The sequence below is a fragment of the Neophocaena asiaeorientalis genome, unplaced genomic scaffold (assembly GCF_003031525.2).
Source record: "Neophocaena asiaeorientalis asiaeorientalis breed wild unplaced genomic scaffold, Neophocaena_asiaeorientalis_V1.1 scaffold242, whole genome shotgun sequence".
Taxonomy (NCBI): Eukaryota; Metazoa; Chordata; class Mammalia; order Artiodactyla; family Phocoenidae; genus Neophocaena; species Neophocaena asiaeorientalis.
The window spans coordinates 8710526-8729042 of NW_020172451.1; the positions used below are offsets into that span (position 1 = coordinate 8710526).

At 38.1% G+C, this 18517-nt stretch overlaps 1 protein-coding gene across 1 annotated transcript in view; it reads left to right on the forward strand.

Moving 5' to 3' along the window:
• Window positions 1-18517, forward strand: part of ENTHD1 (ENTH domain containing 1) — a 97174-nt gene that overhangs the window by 67030 nt on the left and 11627 nt on the right. The window contains exon 5 of the mRNA XM_024737658.1: window positions 16987-17385. Within this exon, the coding sequence (XP_024593426.1) occupies window positions 16987-17385 (399 nt within the window). The remainder of the gene's footprint in view (window positions 1-16986; window positions 17386-18517) is intronic.

Here is an 18517-nt window from a genome sequence, read left to right on the forward strand (position 1 = left end):
TTTTTTTGGTAATTCAAGATAATCTTAAATTTTCCGATGGCAGAGCATATAACCTCTCACGCAGTGGGAGAATCTGAGTGGCTGACGCAGATGCCCTCTTCCCAGACCCCCTACTTGCATTTCTGTTCTTCTGCTTCCATCCTCTTCTGCTGGTGTGAGGTGAAGATGGGTGGGCATTCCAAAATGTTGCTTACTTTTCCAGGCTCCACCTGGGAAACAAACAGAAATCCTCTTCACCCTCAGAGTGAAAGCAGCATGAGGGAAAGAATTTTTCTCTGTTTTGTTCATTGCTGAATGCTCAGTTCCAAAAAGAGCTAGCTAATGGTAGGTGCTTGTTGGATAGATGGATGACTGGCCCTTCCTTGGTTTCCCCAACTCCCAAGACGGCCCTGGACAGGCTCAGGATGCAAGAGCTCCCTCTCCAGTACCTAACTCTTGCTTCCTCTGTTTATCTCCCCTCTCAGAAGATCTTTAGTCTCAGGTAGATGCTTGGGAGGAGGGGGGAAAACAAGCTAAACCAATATTCTCCCCAGATTCCCTCTGTTACAAGTTAATCTGGCTTTTGTTTGTTTTCGATTCAAGTCTTTATCTCCAGACCCACCATGAAACTTCCTGCTGGGCAATGGCAGCTTCATATTTAGGTGACTGTGCTTGGGGAAGGGGCCTTGGGGACTCAGTATGTGTGGGACTTGTGGGGAGGAAGACTATGTCTGTTAGCACTTCACTCATCATCCTTTCACCCTTGTAACCCCAGTTTCTAGCACAATGCCCAGCACATAGTAGGCTCTCAATTAATCTTTATTGAATTCAATAATGGATGAGTCAGAATTGGTAAGATATTGAAGAGAAAAAAGCAGAAGCTTGGGGATGTGCTCAGGGTAAATGTGGAATGAAACAGATATAGAGGGAGGAATACTCAGTATTGTTGATTCTTTATTGAAACAGAATTCTATTCAATAGAGCTACATATTTTGTTAATTTTGATACTAATAAGGAGTGTTGCTGTTATTTTTATTGTTTGTAATGGTATGTGCTCTCTAGAGCACATACCAACTTAGTAAACTAATTCTCTAAATTAGAGTCAAAACTCAGAGACTGTCCAACTTTTCATAAGCATAAACTGAAATAACTATTAACAAGTAGATACTAATTGCTAAGTAATAGTAAAATTCTAGAAGGGAGGCTTAAGAAATTTGGTTTAAATCCAGCGGGTACTTACTGGGTTTCCACTGTGTGTCAGGCGCTGTGGTAGGCATGGAAATTTGGCAGTGAGCCGGGCAGGCCCCGTCTGCCCTCAGAGAGCTTCTTTTCTGGTGAAGGTGATTGGCAATGAACAAATAAGATAATTATAGAGTGTAAAATGCGCTGTGAAGGAAGTAAACAGGCAGCTTCAGTAAAGTGAATGAGAGTCTTAACTTTAGTTAGGGTCATCGGAGAAAGCCTCTATGAAGAGATGATAGGATGTAAGATGAGGATGAAAAAGCCTAGAAAGGAACATTCCAAGCAGAGGGAATAGCAATTTCAAAGGCCCAGCGTCGGGAAAAACTGGTTAGCTTGCTCCTAGAATTGTGAGGAGACCAGTGAGGCTAGGAGGAGCAAATGAGGGGAGGGTGGTATGAAAGGAAGTCAGAGAAAGGTGGGCAGGAGCCACGTCACGCAGGACTGCGTAAGTCACGGGGAGCTTTGGATTGAATTCTGAGTACAAAGGGAACATTTGAAGCAGAAGAATGGTATCGTCTGATTTATAGTTACCTAAATATAAACTGGAGGAAATGCATTGTGGGAGGAAGCAGAAGCAGAAAGACCAGTGATGAGGCTTTGTAGACTGTCCAGGTGACCATGGCTGAGGGTGGAGGTAGTGGCTATGGAGAAAAGTGGGCAGGTTTGGCACGTATTTTAGAGTTCAGCCCTCAGGATCTCCTGACGGTTGGTTGTCAGCATGAGGAAAAGGATGGAAACAAAGATGATTACTAGTTTTCTGCCTTTGGGAAGTGAATATGTGATGGTGCCATTTACTGAGAAGGGCAGGACAGGAGAGAACAGGTTTGAGGATATATTAAGAGTTACATTTTGGTTATGTTACACTTGAGATGCCTATGAGACATACATTGAAAGTTCTGTATTTGTTCTGGAAATATTGAATATCAGTACACTAAAAGAACTGAATTCAAACTTAGACGATTGTTTTTCCTGTTTCTTTAATCAGTCTCTCTTTCCTTGAGACACCTAATTAAAGATTCTAACTGTGCTTTCTGGATGGTGGTTATGTCTGCTGTGCGTTTCAGAGATCTGAGAATTTTATTACTACTTCAAAAAAGCACAACAAACCTTGAATGTAGGTCATCGTCAGACACGCCTGATCCCTTAATAAAACTCAGAGAGAAATCTAGTAGTTAATATTTTTGCCATTCTTGTTGATCACAGTCCAGCGTGTCTAACATGTTCAAGCTACAGTTTTGTTTCCCTGAAGTTAGCAGTTTTAACAAAATGGAAATAGTGGTGCTTGATTTTCCCTCTTCATGTTACTACCTTCTGTAAACAGGGTATATGGGCACTTCAGAGGACTGGATGAAGTAGATAGTGAATGACCTCGTGTGTAATATGATAGCACTATTGTACTGCGAAGGCACTCTGAAAGTGCCTTAGAGTTCTGTAGCAGGTGTTTCTTTTGGACCAGCATGCAGTGTGGCCTTGAGACAAGATAAGCAAAGGGCTACAGCAGTTATAAATCTTGATAGCTGAGTTGTGGCTCATGACAAGGTCAAGTGTTTTGAATAAATACAAATTTTAAAAAGTGTTTTGCTTCCTGGAGGTATTTGACTCAATTAATTTAGAAAAGAAAAACCCAGAAAGGAGCACTTAATACTTGGATACTAATAGTTACCAATCCTTTGCTACCCATAAACTTGGGAAAAGATTGATTATTCAGAAATATTCAATCACTAAATTGTGACAGTTCTATGATAATCATATCTTAACTGTTATCTCTGCCCCTACTGTGTGGGCTCTTGTCATCTGTTACCTGCACTGTTAGAACACCTTTGTCAATGATCTCTTTGCCTAAATCTCACTCCTGTCTATCTTCCACATAGTCTCCACAGCCATCTGTATAGCACACAAATCCTCAAAACAGGCTTTAATGGCTTTTCATTATCTACAGGGTAAAAACTGTACTCCTGACTTACTTCATTTTCAGCAATGTGGTGGACTAGACACTCTGAAGGTCCTCTTGCAACAAACAAACAAACAAAACCTCTAGATTCTGGAATAAATGATACTTTTTAATGTACTGTTGGGTTCATGGGAGCTAAAGGAAATCTCTAAGGGCAAAACAGAACAAAAATGCAAAAACCAAATGAACCCGAGAACTGAAACCTGATTAGAGTGGGGAGCTGAGAGTTTAAAGGAATCAAAGACAGTTTTCCCTGAAGGCAAATGCTGATATGAGCATCCACAATCAGAAAACTAAGGCTTGAATGAGTCTGTGGCAAGGGAGGGAGTGGAGCGGAACCTCAGACTTCTGCATTAGCTGGGGGGCTAAAGTGCTTGAGGTCTGTTGTCCCGGCTCCCGACAAAAACACAGATCCTTTCTGGAGGAAAGCAGGCCCAGTTTAGACCCCACTCTTACAGATTAACCTTGGCCAAACGTGATGTCATCATCAGTGACCACCAGAACACAAGGAATAAGCCTGCATGACTGAGAGTCAACAAAGTCACGAACAGCAGATTTAGCTTCCAAGGATTTCAGACATGAGCTGAGTATGAAATGTTTAAGAAAAAAAAAATGAAATCAATAAGGGACAGATGACTAGACAGATTTGGGAAATAACCAAATAAAACTTTCAGAAAGGAAAAATAAAATTATTTCAGAGTAAAAACCCAGTGGATGTGGATGGATTAAACAATAGATCAGATAAAACTGACATGAGAATTACTGAATTGGAATGTGTATTAGAAGATATTCCCTAGCATGCAGCAAGGAGGCAAAGAAGATGGAAAATATTAAAGAAAACTTGAGACACAAATGATAAATGAAATTTAATATAGCCAATTACAGTCCCAGAGGGAGAGAATATATATGTAGAAAGAGAGACAAAGTTTGATAAGATCATGGGAGATAATTTTTCCAGAACTGATGAAAGACATGAATCCAAAGATACAGGAAGCATAATATATACCAAATAGGATAAATAATTTTAAAAAATTTTCAAACTCTCATATCGTAGTGAACCTGTGGAACACCAAAGAAAGAAAGAAAGAAAAATTATTTACGAAACAATAACAAAGCAGACTTTTCAACAGCAACATTAGAAGCCAGAAGACAGGGAATAATACTGTCTCTATTCTCTGAGAAAATATCTGTCAACGTGAAGTGTGTAATCATTTAAGAACAAGAGTGAAATAAAGTCCTTTTCAAAAAAAAAAGACACTTCAAATAAACAAAAACTGAGTTTACCACCACAGACCCTCAGTAAAGGAACTTATAAACATATATTTCAGGAAGAAGGAAATGATTCCAGAAGGAAAGTCTGAAGTTTAAGAAGGAATGGTGAGCAAAGACATTGGTAAACATATAGGTCAATCTAAACAAATACCGTTTTTAAAAAATAACTATAACATTTAATTTGTGGTGTTAGAAGAAGAACTGAAATGCTAGTTGTAACAACAGCATATAACTGAGGAGAGGGGCAAGTTAGAGTTACAGGGTTCTAAAGTCTCTGAATAATGATTCAGAAGGTGGGTTAATATATTAACTTTGAACTCTGCCAGGCTATGTATGTGTATTCAGATGTTAAAATGGACTCTTTCTGACTCTCTTTTGCCTTAGGAGCTAATAATAAAATAGATATCATATGCCAAATCCATATGTGGAAGCATTTATTTATTTTTGGCTGCAGTGGGGCTTCGTTGCTGCGCGGGGGCCTTCGCTAGTTGCAGGAGTGGGGGCGACTTGTCATTGCAGTGCACGGGCTTCTCATTGCAGTGGCTTCTCTTGTTGCGGAGCACGGGCTCTAGGCACATGGGCTTCAGTAGTTGTGGCATGCGGGCTCAGTAGTTGTGGTTTACAGGCTCTAGAGAGCAGGCTCAGTAGCTGTGGCACAGGGGCTTAGTTGCTCCGCAGCATGTGGGATCTTCCTGGACCTGTATATGCTACACTGGCAGGCAGATTCTTAACCACTGAGACCATCCCCCTTTGCTGGGGGGAGGGAAAAGGTACCTGTCATCAGGTATTCAGTAAGGTGTTTTCCAAAGGGACATAGATTATATAATACTTGAAGTTTTAATATGTCAGGGTTTTGTGTGTGCTTATTTTGAGTAATGGAGCACTCATGCTTCATGAGAAATAGCACTTCACTTGAATTCACAATTTAAATGATATTTAAAGGTTTGTTGCGTTATTGCAGACTTAGACATGATTTATACTCAGTACTGAGGTAAAAAAGTTTATTATTGGTCTGTACATCTAATGGGGAAAATGTTTGAGAACTGTAGTTCCTCACCTCATTGTCATCTTTCCACGGCACACCTGGTCTCTTGGTCTCAAATACTAAGAACCAGTGGGTACAAAGAGCATGCATCATGCTTGTGGTCTGTGAATACAGAAATTTCTGAGGAGAAGGGAGAGTACTGGTGTGTTCGGGTTCCAGTCTGCTTCCAGGAAGGGCCATGGTGGGGACTCCCTCATAATGCCAGCTCTTCAGACTATCCCAAAATACAGTACCTGTTTATTCGTTTACTGTGGGCCAGATACCATTTCAAACATCTCGTATATTTAATTCATGTCAGAATTAAACGTCTGACCCAATTTACCTTAATATTTTACTCTCCTGGAGTCACCTGTACAGTTTTATTGTCATTACAAGATTTGGTTGGATGGTCACAAACACTTCAGGCACCTCCCCATCTTGGTCAGCCTAGAGTGTGCCCTGTAGCATGTGGAGACCTTAGCATGCCAGAGACCAGATCCACTTAAACTCTAGCCTAAAAAACAGAAAAATGGACATAGGTAATGATCACCAGCTTCCCGAAGACATTTCCAGCTTCAGTTTTGATAACGATAATCTATTGAAGGAAATTATAGTTTTTATTATTGTTGAAACCATAACTATGGTGTAGAATTTAATAATGAGCATCCTGTATCTACCTATTTTATAATCCATTCATTGTGATCCATTTTCGTCGCCTGAAAGTCTTCAGCCATCCCACTTGAAGATTTTTAAAGAAAAGCACCTTAATTTTAAATGTGTCCATATTTTTCTGTGAGACGCTAAACCATTATCTCAAATTTATATCGAAAGAAGTAGTAAATATACTTCGCATATTTCATAACTGTATTTTCCAAATATGTTTTCTTATGTTAATACTTGGATATAATATATACTACAGTTAAATATAATGATATACGATAAAAAATTCTCAGAACCTACAACTGTGTGTATATACACCCACACATACACATATGCATGCACACACTTATCATAGATCATATAGAGAGTATAGCTATTCTAACTTATTATGATTATTTGGGGCTTTATGTATATATTGTAAGGTAAATATATTAAGATTTTCATGTCAAACATGTTATTTAACGTTCACATTAAATATCCATTTTAAATTAATGGCCTGTCTACTTTAAACCAATATATTAACGAGCAATTCAAATCACCCCTCCATGTTAATAATTTATAACTCTGGCCTCGTAGCAAAATGGCCTTATTATCTTTTTTTTTTTAACATCTTTATTGGAGTATAATTGCTTTACAATGGTGTGTTAGTTTCTGCTTTATAACAAAGTGAATCAGCTATACATATATCCCCATATCTCCTCCCTCTTGCGTCTCCCTCCCATTTTTTAGATTCCATATGTATCTGTTAGCATATGATATTTGTTTTTCTCTTTCTGACTTGCTTCACTCTGTATTACAGACTCTAGGTCCATCCATCTCACTACAAATAGCTCAGTTTTGTTTCTTTTTATGGCCGAGTAATATTCCATTGTATATATATGCCTTATTATCTTCAGGTCCTATTTCCTTTGGTTAACATAATTACTAAAGTAGAAGCTCCTTCAGTTACACAGTTTTAAACTACAGAAATACATATTTTGGCATCCATCTTTTGTCATGCATGCCCACTCTCTGCTTTGTAGCTGTAATTGGATACTATGTATCAGACTAACAGGAGAACTGATCACAGCAATAGCTCTGCTGCAATATAACACCCATTATTAGATTCACAACATAATAGAATATAAAATAATTTGCAGTGATTATAGTACCTGAAACAAGGCAGTGGAATTCTTGAAAAATGAAAAAGTGTTACCAGTATGGGAATGTTCCTATCTGTAGGCAAAGTCTCTCAACTCAGAATTAAATCTGATGTTCTCTTTTAAAAATGATTTCATCATTGTCTCCGAACTAGCAAAAACATTTTCATGAGGATATGGGGAGGGGGAAGGGTGAGTTTTGACAAGGCGAGAGAGAGTCATGGACATATACACACTAACAAACGTAGTAAGGTAGATAGCTAGGGGGAAGCAGCCGCAAGGCACAGGGATATTAGCTCGGGGCTTTGTGACAGCCTGGAGGGGTGGGATGGGGAGAGTGGGAGGGAGGGAGACGCAAGAGGGAAGACATATGGGAACATATGTATATGTATAGCTGATTCACTTTGTTATAAAGCAGAAACTAACACACCATTGTAAAGCAATTATACCCCAATAAAGATGTTTAAAAAAAAAAAAAATTTTTTTCAGTACCTGCGACAGCATAGCTATTTCTCTTTTGTCCTTAGGCTCAAAGCGTGGAGGTGTGTTGGTGGTGGGTTTTTTTTTTTCCTTGCTTCAGGCATTTTGGTGATAAGTCTGCATTTAAATATGCTGTCTGATGTCTTACATAGGGAACAAGCTTCTTCCTAAAGATAACTGTCAAGAATATCCAAACCAGCTTTAATATGACTGACATTTCAAGGTCCTATTTTGCATTAATCAAGTATATTAGCAGGTGTAAATTACTGTACAATAAAGATACTGGGTACAGTCTCATAATTTAATACTGGGCTTCCCATCCAAGAGTCTGCTGGATATATACTTGAGAATAAAGCTTTTTGACATTCAGGTTTAAATTGAAAGAAAATGAGAAACCAGAGAAAGCAAGCCAACCAAATTAGTTCACTCTGTGCTCCTCTCTGCCTTTCCAGTGGAATTCAGAGAAATTCTCTCCCAGAGAAAGCTGGGAGGCCCTCACGAAACAAACCCTTTAGTGTTTACAGAGTATCCATTTATGCGCTTTGTGTTCAAACAAAAAGACAAACATTTTGCTGTTCTCCATCAAATCCCCACAGGTTCTCCTGGGCTTCAGAAAATTCTCCATAAATGCTGTTCATTCTTTATATGAATCCAAGAAAAAATCTACGCCATATCCCTTCCTGGGAGAAGACAAACAGGCACAGATACACAGGCCAGCTTAACTCTGTCCCCCTTTGCAAGGCCCCGCATCCCTAAAGGCAGCCCCAGGGACAAATGGCCTGAACCCAGTCGCTTCACAGTTATGCACCATTACAACAACTGTGGTAAAGAAGTACTTGGTGCAGCTGGTTCTACCACACTCTTTAGTCATTCTTCTACTCCCCTAAAAAGAGCATTGGTTTAGAATTCAGGAATCTGGAGTTCTAGTCCTACTTCTGCCCTTTAATCATTATGTGATCCTGGCAAGTCACCTAATCTCTGGAAGTCTCAGGTTCTCCTGTGTATCACGAAGGGACTGAATTAGAATGTCCTCTAAGACTTCTCCTGTCCTATAGTCAGGTTTCTTTTAGGGACTAGATCATCCAGATAATGATTCCTTGAACAAACATTTATCAAGTGACTGTTTAGGTACTCCACCGGTCAGTTGCAGGTGGAACAAGTTGAACAGGATGTGTGCCCTGAGCGGGTGTTCAGCCTCCAGGGTGCCAGAGCTGTCAACAAGCTCTAACAGGTCGTCAACCACAGATTTGTTTATTGCTGATACCAGAGCTTAGTGCCTGCCACATACTAATACGTAATAAATATTTGTCAAATGAATGAATAATATTTGAAATAATAAGTGAAAATAAGAACATTCACATTGTATTATGCAAAAGCAAAGAAAAGAGGGATTCATTTTTTAACTTTGAGGATATAGAAAAGACTTTACAAAGGAGGTAGTATTTGAATTGAGTTTAGAAGAGTGAAATCGTTTGTGATAGAGAAGGGTAAGGATGAGGATATTCTGGACTGAGGGAAGAGCATGAGCAAAGCCAGAGAGACGTGAAGGTGTATGTCCGCCTAATGGCCATGGCCCTGGGAGCTGGAGTCGGGTATAAAGAGGCACAAGAGCATTTCAGGCAGGAGGAACAGTGTGGGTGAAGTCTTGGTGCCTGGAAGGAGCATGGTAGATGTGAAGAACTGGGAGAAGTTAAGCGTAGCAGAATCATACGGTTTTAGGAAAAGCGGTACAAAACGAGACGAGAGGTAAATGGGGACTGATTTATGAAGAGCCTTGTAAACCATATTAAATAGTTTGAAGAAGTATTGGAAAGAAAATGATCAGATTTTCAGTTTGGAAATGTCACTCTGGCTGTGCTATGCCGAGTGAACTGAGGGGACAGGGCGGGGAGACCTTTTAGAGGCTGTGGGAGCAGCTATGCTCCAAAATAACCTGCGTGACTGGGAGGTTCATGGTCATATTAATAGAGGTAGAACAAACGCCCAAGGATGAGGAGGCTGGAGGGTAGTGAGACTGCCCTGTGCAGAGGGATGACTATGTATTTAGGGCTGAAACTCAGCAGAAGTCAGAGCTGAGAATTAAAATGTGTGAATTACTTGCTTACAGGTGATAGATCTCATCCTCCTTTAAGTATGGTAATAGATGACGTCGCCCTGGGGTATTGCAGAGGCAGAAAAGAAAGGGGCCAAGGATAGACTGTCTGCATTTTAGAGGAAACAGAGCCAGGGAAGAACATTGAAAAGATTGCTTAGTGAGGTGGAGGAGCCAGCAGAGTTCAGCTGAAGCAACCACAGAGGAATGAGTTTCAAGGAGTGTCTTGAGATTTCAATTTCCTTCTTCCTCATCACTCCTGCCTGTCAGTCATGAGGCCCCCTGGCCCTGGCTCCTTCCTTTCCCTCCAGATTTCACTCCTCCCCTCTGCCACACACTTTGCTCTAGTACCACCGAATGGTTTGTATCTGCCCTGCTTTCCCCCGCCCCACGCTGTCTGTAACCTTCATTGCTTTGCTGAGGTTGTCCCATCTACTTGGACACCCTTCCCATCTTTCTCATCTTGGTTGACTTCTCCTTCTTTCAGCTCGGCTCAAACACTACCTCTTTCAGAAGACTTCCTTGAACCTCTTTGACATCTCTGTATCTCTAAACCTCACACAGTGCCTGAATGTGTAGTTTCGTGGTACTTGTTTTGGTATTAAATTAACCTTAGAATCTGAATTTCTCTGGTCTCCTGGTTGCTTTTCCTTATTTCTATTCTCTCCCAGCCCTAGAGCATTTAATTTAAAGATATAGCAATAATTTACCTAGTATACTGTATCAGCCAGAATCCAGTAAAGAGACAAAACGGTGTACCAGTTATGGTTCTGGCAGCTTTATTGAGGTATAATTATCATACAATCAATGTAAACATTTAAAGTGTATAATTTGATAAGTTTTGACATATGTATATACCCATGAAATGACAACCACAATCAAGACAATACTCATCATCCCCCAAAGTTTCCTTGTGCCCTTGGCAATCCTTACACCTGCCCTTCCCTGCCTTGCCCCTTCCCTGTTCCTGTGTAATCACTAATCTACTTCCTGTCATTATAGATTTTATGGATTTTCTAGAATTTATATAAATGGATTCATACAGTAGGTGCTTTTTTGTCTGTCTTATTTCACTGTCTGGCCTAATTATTTTGAAGTTGTATGCATCAATAGTTCACTTATTTTTATTGTTGAGTGATATTTCTTTGTACGGGTATACCATAATTTGTTTATCCGCTCACCTATTGAGGGACATTTGGGTTGTTTTCAGATTTTGTCTGTCAGAAGTCTTGGGAATTCCCTGGCGGTCCAGTGGTTAAGAATCCACGCTTCCAATGCCGAGGGTGCGGGTTTGATCCCTGGTCGGGGAACTAAGATCCCACATGCCATGCAGCTCAGCCAAAACATTAAAACAACAACAACAAAAAAAACCCAACCAAACAAACAAAAAAACATTCATGAAGAAGTCTTTGTGAGGACTTAAACTTTGTTTTCTATTGGCAAATACCTAGGAGTGGAATGCTGGGTCAGCCAAACTGTTTCCCAAAGTAATTGCACCCTCTTACATTCCCACCAGCAACGTGTGTTACTCTAACCAGTGTCCTGTGAATGATGAGGTCTCCCACTGGCTAGTGGATGCATGAACTCCCCACCCGTGTGAGCTCTGAAGATCACACCTACTGTTCCTTTCAGGAGGTGCATGCCCCGGCTTCAGGTAGCTTCCTCACCTGCCTGCACTGATCCAGCAGATCTCCAGAGGTCTCTCTGGTACTCTGCCCTACACACTCCTATCATCTTGGCCTCCACAGATGCCCAGCTCCATCTCAATTAGGATACTACTGCACTCCCCCTGGGTTCCCACTTCCTTCTCTGTGGCCTGGAAACTCTCTCCAGGCAGTACACTGGGAAAATCCTTAGGGCTCACCTTCTTTATTTCCTTCTTTCAGGATTCACTGTCCTGTATTGCCTGAAGTTCACAGTCTGGCAACACTGTTTCATTAATTTTGTCCAGTTTCTCAGTTGTTTTAAGCAGTAGGTTAAATCCAGTCTCTGTTCCATCTTAGCCGGAAGAGGAATTCTAATCAGCACCAGTTATTTTAACAGAGTTTCTTCTTTGACCTATGGACATTTGAAGTGTGTTGTTATTTATTTATTTTTTTGGCTGTGCCACACGGCTTGTGGGATCTTAGTTCCTTGACCAGGGATTGAACTCGCACCCTAGGCAGTGAAAGCGTGGAGTCCTAACCACTGGACCACCAGGGAATTCCCTGAAATGTGTTTTTAAATCTCCAAATATTGGGGAGTTTTTTCTGGGTATATTATTATTTATTTCTAATTCAATTCCACTGGCCAGAGAAGTTAATATAAGATTTCAGGCTTTTAAAGTCTATTGAGATTTGTTTCATGGCTCAGCATATAGTTTATCTTGGTAAACATACCATGTATACTTGCAAATTTACCCAAAAATGTGTATTTCGCAGTGGTTAGGTGTGGTGCTTTATAGATGTGATTAAGTCAAGATAGTTGATAGTGTTGTTTATGTCTTGTGTATCCTGATATTTTGTGTATTCTGTCACTTGCTGAGAGAGGGGTATCAAAATTGCCAACTGTGATTTGGTTGGATTTGTCTCTCTCTTTAATTTGATCAGTTTTTGCTTCATTTAGTTTGAAACACTGTTATACATCTACATATACATATTATGTTTATATCTTCCAGATGATTGACTCTTGTCATTATGAACTGTCCCTTTTATTCTCTAATAATACCCTTTGTCTTGAAACCTATTTTATCTGACCTTAATATAGCCACTCAGCTTTTTAATGCTTATTGTTACATGGTATGTCTTTTAAAATCCTTTTACTTTCAATTTACTTGCGACTTTGTTTTTAAACTGTGTCTCTTGTATACGGCATATAATTGGATCTTGTTTTTTATCCAGTCTGGAAAATATGACTGAAAAAAACACTGGTATGGTTGGATTTAGGTCTACTGTTTTATTTTCTGCTTGTCCCATCTGTGTTTTGTTCCTCTGTTCTTTCCTTACTGCCTTCTTTTGGGCTAATTCAATACTTTTTAGAATTCCATTTTAATTTATCAATTGGATTTTCAGTTATACCTCTTTGTATTAATTTTAGTGGTATCTCTAGGGATTAATTTATATATCCTGAACCTTGTGCAGTCCCATTGCCTCACCACTTCGCATAAAATGTAAGAATCTTGCAACAATATAGGTCTAATTTACTACCCCATCATTTATGCCATAATTGTAGTATAAATCATATTTACATTTGTTGTACTACTTTACACTGTGTTATAATTTTTTAAACAGTCACATATATTTTAAAGAAATTAAGAGAAAAAATAATATTCTATATTTACCTTAATATTTCCCATTTCTAGCACTCCTTATCCTTCCCAAAGATCCAACTTCCCATCTGGTATAATAATTTTTCTTCAACCTGAAGTACTTCCTTTAGCATTTCTTGTTATAAAGGCCTGCTAGCCATTAATTCTCTTAGTTTTTGTTCATCTGAATATGTTTTTATTTTGCCTTCAATTTTAAAGGACATTATTGCTGAATATAGAATTCTGCATTGACAGTTTTTGTTTCCTCTCAGCACAATATATATTTGTGTGTGTGTGTGTGTGTGTGTGTGTGTGTATATATATATATATATATATATAAAATAATCTGGTAATTAATACAGTTTATTGGCTTTTGCCCTTTTTTGTTTTACCTTTCCTACTCCCTCACTTGTGCTCTTGGGATCACCAGCCAAATCAACTACCTGCATCTAAGTCTTTTTTTCAGAGTCTGCTTTTGGGGGAACCCAAACTGAAACATGTTCAATTTACGTTATGTAAATCTGTATACAAATATACAAATACTTTCTTTTTTTTCCATGAAAAAGACCATTTGCTAAACAAATGTATTCTTTATATTCACTCATTTATTGAGAAGCTGCAGTCTCCTATACATTGTGAAATTGAACTGGTAACTTGTATTATTAGTTATTTTTATGTCTTTGGCACTTAGTGTGTATATGCATGCAAGTATGTATATATATTCTTTCCTTCTACCTATCTACTTATCTATCTCAATAAAATACACACTTGCTCTTAAGTTCATTGACAATTAGAACTATGACTTCTTCCTAAGTATGTCTGTAAAATCTAAGAGTTCAGTGCAAACAGTAGGTGCTCAACAAGCGCTTCCTGATTGATCATTCTTATTTTTAGGCTTCACATACACTATGCATTGTTATACACAAAGTCAACATATAAAATTGATATTAGATAATTTACAAATTAAGGAATTATTAAATTTAACAAATATTTGCACACCTCCTATAGGCAAAAGCATGGTGGAGGCTATGAAGTCAGAATGCAGGAACATAATATGGTGTGTGATAGGCTCTATACAGCAAATAATTCAGTGAAAAAATGAGTTTACAGAAATAAATACTATTTCATAGAAGGGAAGGATTAGGATTGAGTGATAGACATGACTGGAAATAGCTTCCAGAAATAGTAATTATTTGAGAAGGACCTTGAGGAATAGGTAGGATTTAAATAGACAGAGAATGGGGAGGGTGTTCCAGTGTTGGAGTGCAGGGTAAGAAATCAATGGTAATAAAGCTAAAGAAAGATGAAATAACACGGAGAATGAGGATAAAGGGACCTGAATGAACATGGGGTGTGTGAGTAACCAAGAGAATGGCCTGACTGAGGGTTAGTTTCCTATTGAGTAACGATAGAAAATAAGCAATGAAGGGCCTTTAAACCCCAGGCATGTAGACTTTGTCACTGAAACAAGAGGGAATTTTTGCAGGATTTTTTTTAACGTGAACTATAAATAACTAAAGTAGAGATTGAATTGAAGAGGATCAGTTTGGCATGTTGCACAGAAAGAGCAGGGATGAAACACGGCTGATGGCATAGAAACCCAGTACAACTTGCTGTCTAGAATCTTCAGGCCTCTTTAGCTTTCCATTTAAGTGAAGATTTTTCTCTTTTAGGTAATCTGTGCATTTAAAATCATTATTTTCCATGTGTCATCATGCTTTCTCTTTTAGATCATAGTATTTTATTCATTTTAAAAGGTTATCAGTTTTTTAAAAAGTCTAAGTAACCAGAAGATTGCATTCTGTTCTTTCTGGACTATTGAGAAAGAGGGCTGATAGAAACATAATGACTCCAGTCTGGTTTTTTTCACTGAATTTTAATATTTTTTTTTGTTCTTTTGTAATTTTAAGCTTTTGTACTAAACTTTAAAATTATGGTTATACAGATGACTTTATACATCCCAATTCTGAGATTCAGATGCAGTGTTATTATGAATATTGTCATCAGAAAGTCATTGTCACTCTGAATTATCTTAGTTTACATATTGCTAAATTTCAAGATGCTTTCATTACTTATAGAAAGACTTTCCTCCTAAGAAAAATTAAAGTCAATGGAAAAATATTTAACTAAAATTCACTTTTTAGGAATGCTTTTACGTCAATCTGGTGATGTACACATGCACTTTGGGATACCACTGATCTCGTACTCTACTAAGAATATATTAATTTTTTAAAGAGCGTTTATCAGCTAGGTATGTAACTTGATCATATGCACATCAGGAATATTTTAGAAGTTATTAAGTAGTTAAACTATGTTCAATTTAAAAAACAAAGGCATTACCTTTTTTTATTCTTGTGCTTCAGTTTGGCTTTTCACTCAACAAGCACTTATCAAACACATCCTATGGGAATGGCACTGTTGTGTGCTGCGGTATAAAGAAAACTCCTAGTAAGTTCTCCTCAAGGAGCCTGTTTTCAGGTAGGCAGCCAGACTTGTAGTTAACAAGATGAAGTGTTACAACTGCTCACAGGGCTCCGAACAGGATATGGTAAGATAAACAATAATAGGATTAGGCGAGGGAAAAAAATCAGGGCAAGCTTTATAGAGAAGGTGAGAGTTGAATTGAGTTTTAAAAGATGAAAAAGTTTGGAGATGAGAGGTCTGGGAAAAAATGGAATTCCTGGTCGAGGTAATGACTTAGGTTTCTTGAACTGTCTGATTCTGTGGTAAACTAGCAACACTTTTGCCCAGGTTAGCCTCCAACTGTGGATGAAAATGGAAAGGAAGGTTAGAGTCAAAGAGAATTTGTTTTTCTTTATAATAACTCAGAGCCTGCACGTGATGATAATAAGCGTCTCACTGCACACTGTGAGGTGTGTTGTCACGCACATTGTGTTATGTAAACACTTGATAGCAACTTACTTAATTCCTGTTGCCTCCTCTCTTTTGGGAGCTCAAATGAGACAGTCTTCCTCTTGCCCTCTCTCAGTTTTCTTTCTTTCCATATCCAATTTCAGATGAAACTATCTGAGAGCAAGTCCCTAGCACTGACAGTGTTGATAACAATTTGCATCTAGAAACTTGGACCAGGCTCATAATTCATATTCAGTAATATTTCCATATCAGACCCACCCTAAATTCCAGATCCTCTCCATTCTTTCAATTTCTTCAATTTGTAATAAATATTATTTGTCTGTTGTATTCCAGGTACTTTGTCTGTTATATTCTAGGTACTTTGGTAATATTAATGAATAAAAGGGACAAAGATCCCTGACCTGATGGAACTTACATTTTAGTAATCATCACAACTGCTCTGGAAAATTGCTTTTTTTCTCCCACAGAGATTTATCATGAAAATTAGGTTGCTATCTATGAGAGTGATTTTCTTTTACGGGCTTTGTATAGACACTGGGGTGGGAAGACATTTTTTATTTCTGGGGAAAAAGGCTTTTTTGTAGCTGGGGGTTCTGTAAGGCTAGACCAGTATGATGTGGCATATTTTCTCTAGTTTATCTTGTAAGAGATGAAGGTTTGAAGGCACTAAAAATATAGTGGTTTCAGAGACAGATAAGTGGGTGAAGGGAGAAATATTTAAAGACAAGTTATTTGAAGCTTTCCTTGACTTGGCTTCAGTGAGGAGACAGAAAGAGAAGACAGCCACCAAATGACTAGTGCATCAATTATAGCTTGGGTATACTTTATACAGACAGAATAGAAACATAGTAAGAAAGTAGAAACGACTAAATAGGAGAGAATTCTGTTATGGCATAAAAAAATCCAATTATTAAAAATGCAGTAAATTTGAAGTAGAGTATTTTCAGTTTTATTTTTTGTTTACAGTTCTTATTTGTTACTTCACAGATGCTGTGCCTGTTCCCTCAGAAGAAAGCCCATCTCTGCAGACAAGTGTGAGTTTCGACAAGAAATCAGACAGTACCATTACAAATACTATAATAGAAAATCCTTTGCAAACGTCTCTAGAAAAGCAGCCAGCTGCAAAAAGTTTTGAAACATTGACAACTTTACCAGCATTTTGGCCATCTAGTAAAGAGGAGTTCATCAACCCTAATTTAAGGATATCAAAGTTGGATTCTACTTTCTATAACCAGGGCTCTGTGGAGACACTCTCTGTCTATCCCTCATTCAAAACACTTGACCCAGTGAAACAGACTGTAATAATCAGTAAGGACCATCAGAAACGAACAGAATCCGGCCTGGTTCAGATGGAGGATGAAAACCTCAAGACCTTAGCCACATGGGGTGAGTCTACAAAAAACCTCTTTTGAAGTACTCTTCTTTTACTTTTCTCTGCTTTCTGTCTCCTGTTTTTGTTCCCTCGTTTTACTCTCCATCCATTGGTATTAAGAGACGTACTTGAGCTGAGGAAGTCCCCTTTTATTAAAGGGCTAATAGCAGTTCATCTTTGTGGATTACAAGTGCTTGATTGAAGCACACGTTCTGAACAGTTTTGATGCAGAACAAATTAGAAAGAACTAGCATTAAAGAAGAGCTTCCTGTTAAACATTTAGGCTAGTTATTAAAAAACTATATGAAAAAAATTGTTTAGTATGTATATCAGTATGTATATACACACACACACCTATATATATATATATATATATAGGAACACATGCATATGTGTGTGTGTGTGTTTTCCCTTTTTAAAAAGAGTTGTGTACTGATTCCAAAAACGTGGAGAATCTCTTCCCTTTTCTGTCTTACAAAACATTAAGAGGGTTGCAGTATTCTTTAGACTGGATGATTAAGGATAAAGCCAGTTGAGATTCCAGGTCGTTGGCCATCAGATATTAAATCCTACATTTTTATAATTATACTTTCTTCTTCTGTAAAGTTAATTAGTAAAAGAATAACTTGTTTGCTAGTGCATTTTTCAAAGACTAAGTAGTTTATTCTTATATATGATAATGCTAATTAACTCATATAAATTAAAGTTTTTAATATAAATCTCATAAACTGCCTCAAATTCAGGTCACAAGTACAATATAAATACAAACAATGAAAGCCAAGATGTTGAGGTTAAAGAAATTTATCTTGGTGCTAGTAAGGCCAGTGAATAACAAAAGACTCTTCTTACTGCTCTTTCCAGAATGTTTTGAATTGAGTAGCCTAAAAATAAGACTAATTCTTAGTTTTGTCACCAGATCAACTTTTCTGCTGAGACTGCTGATGGAGAACCCAATTAGTACTGGTTATGATGGCCATGTTAGTTTATGTGCATGGCTGTCCCCTGGGAAGTTATTTTGATTCATTTCTTTCACAAATACCACAAAAAGAAAATTGAAAATAAATTTTGGTCACTGCTTGTGTACCAAGTACATTTAACTATAAAAATTAGCAAGAAGTCCCTCTAAAACCAGTTAACAAGGAAGAC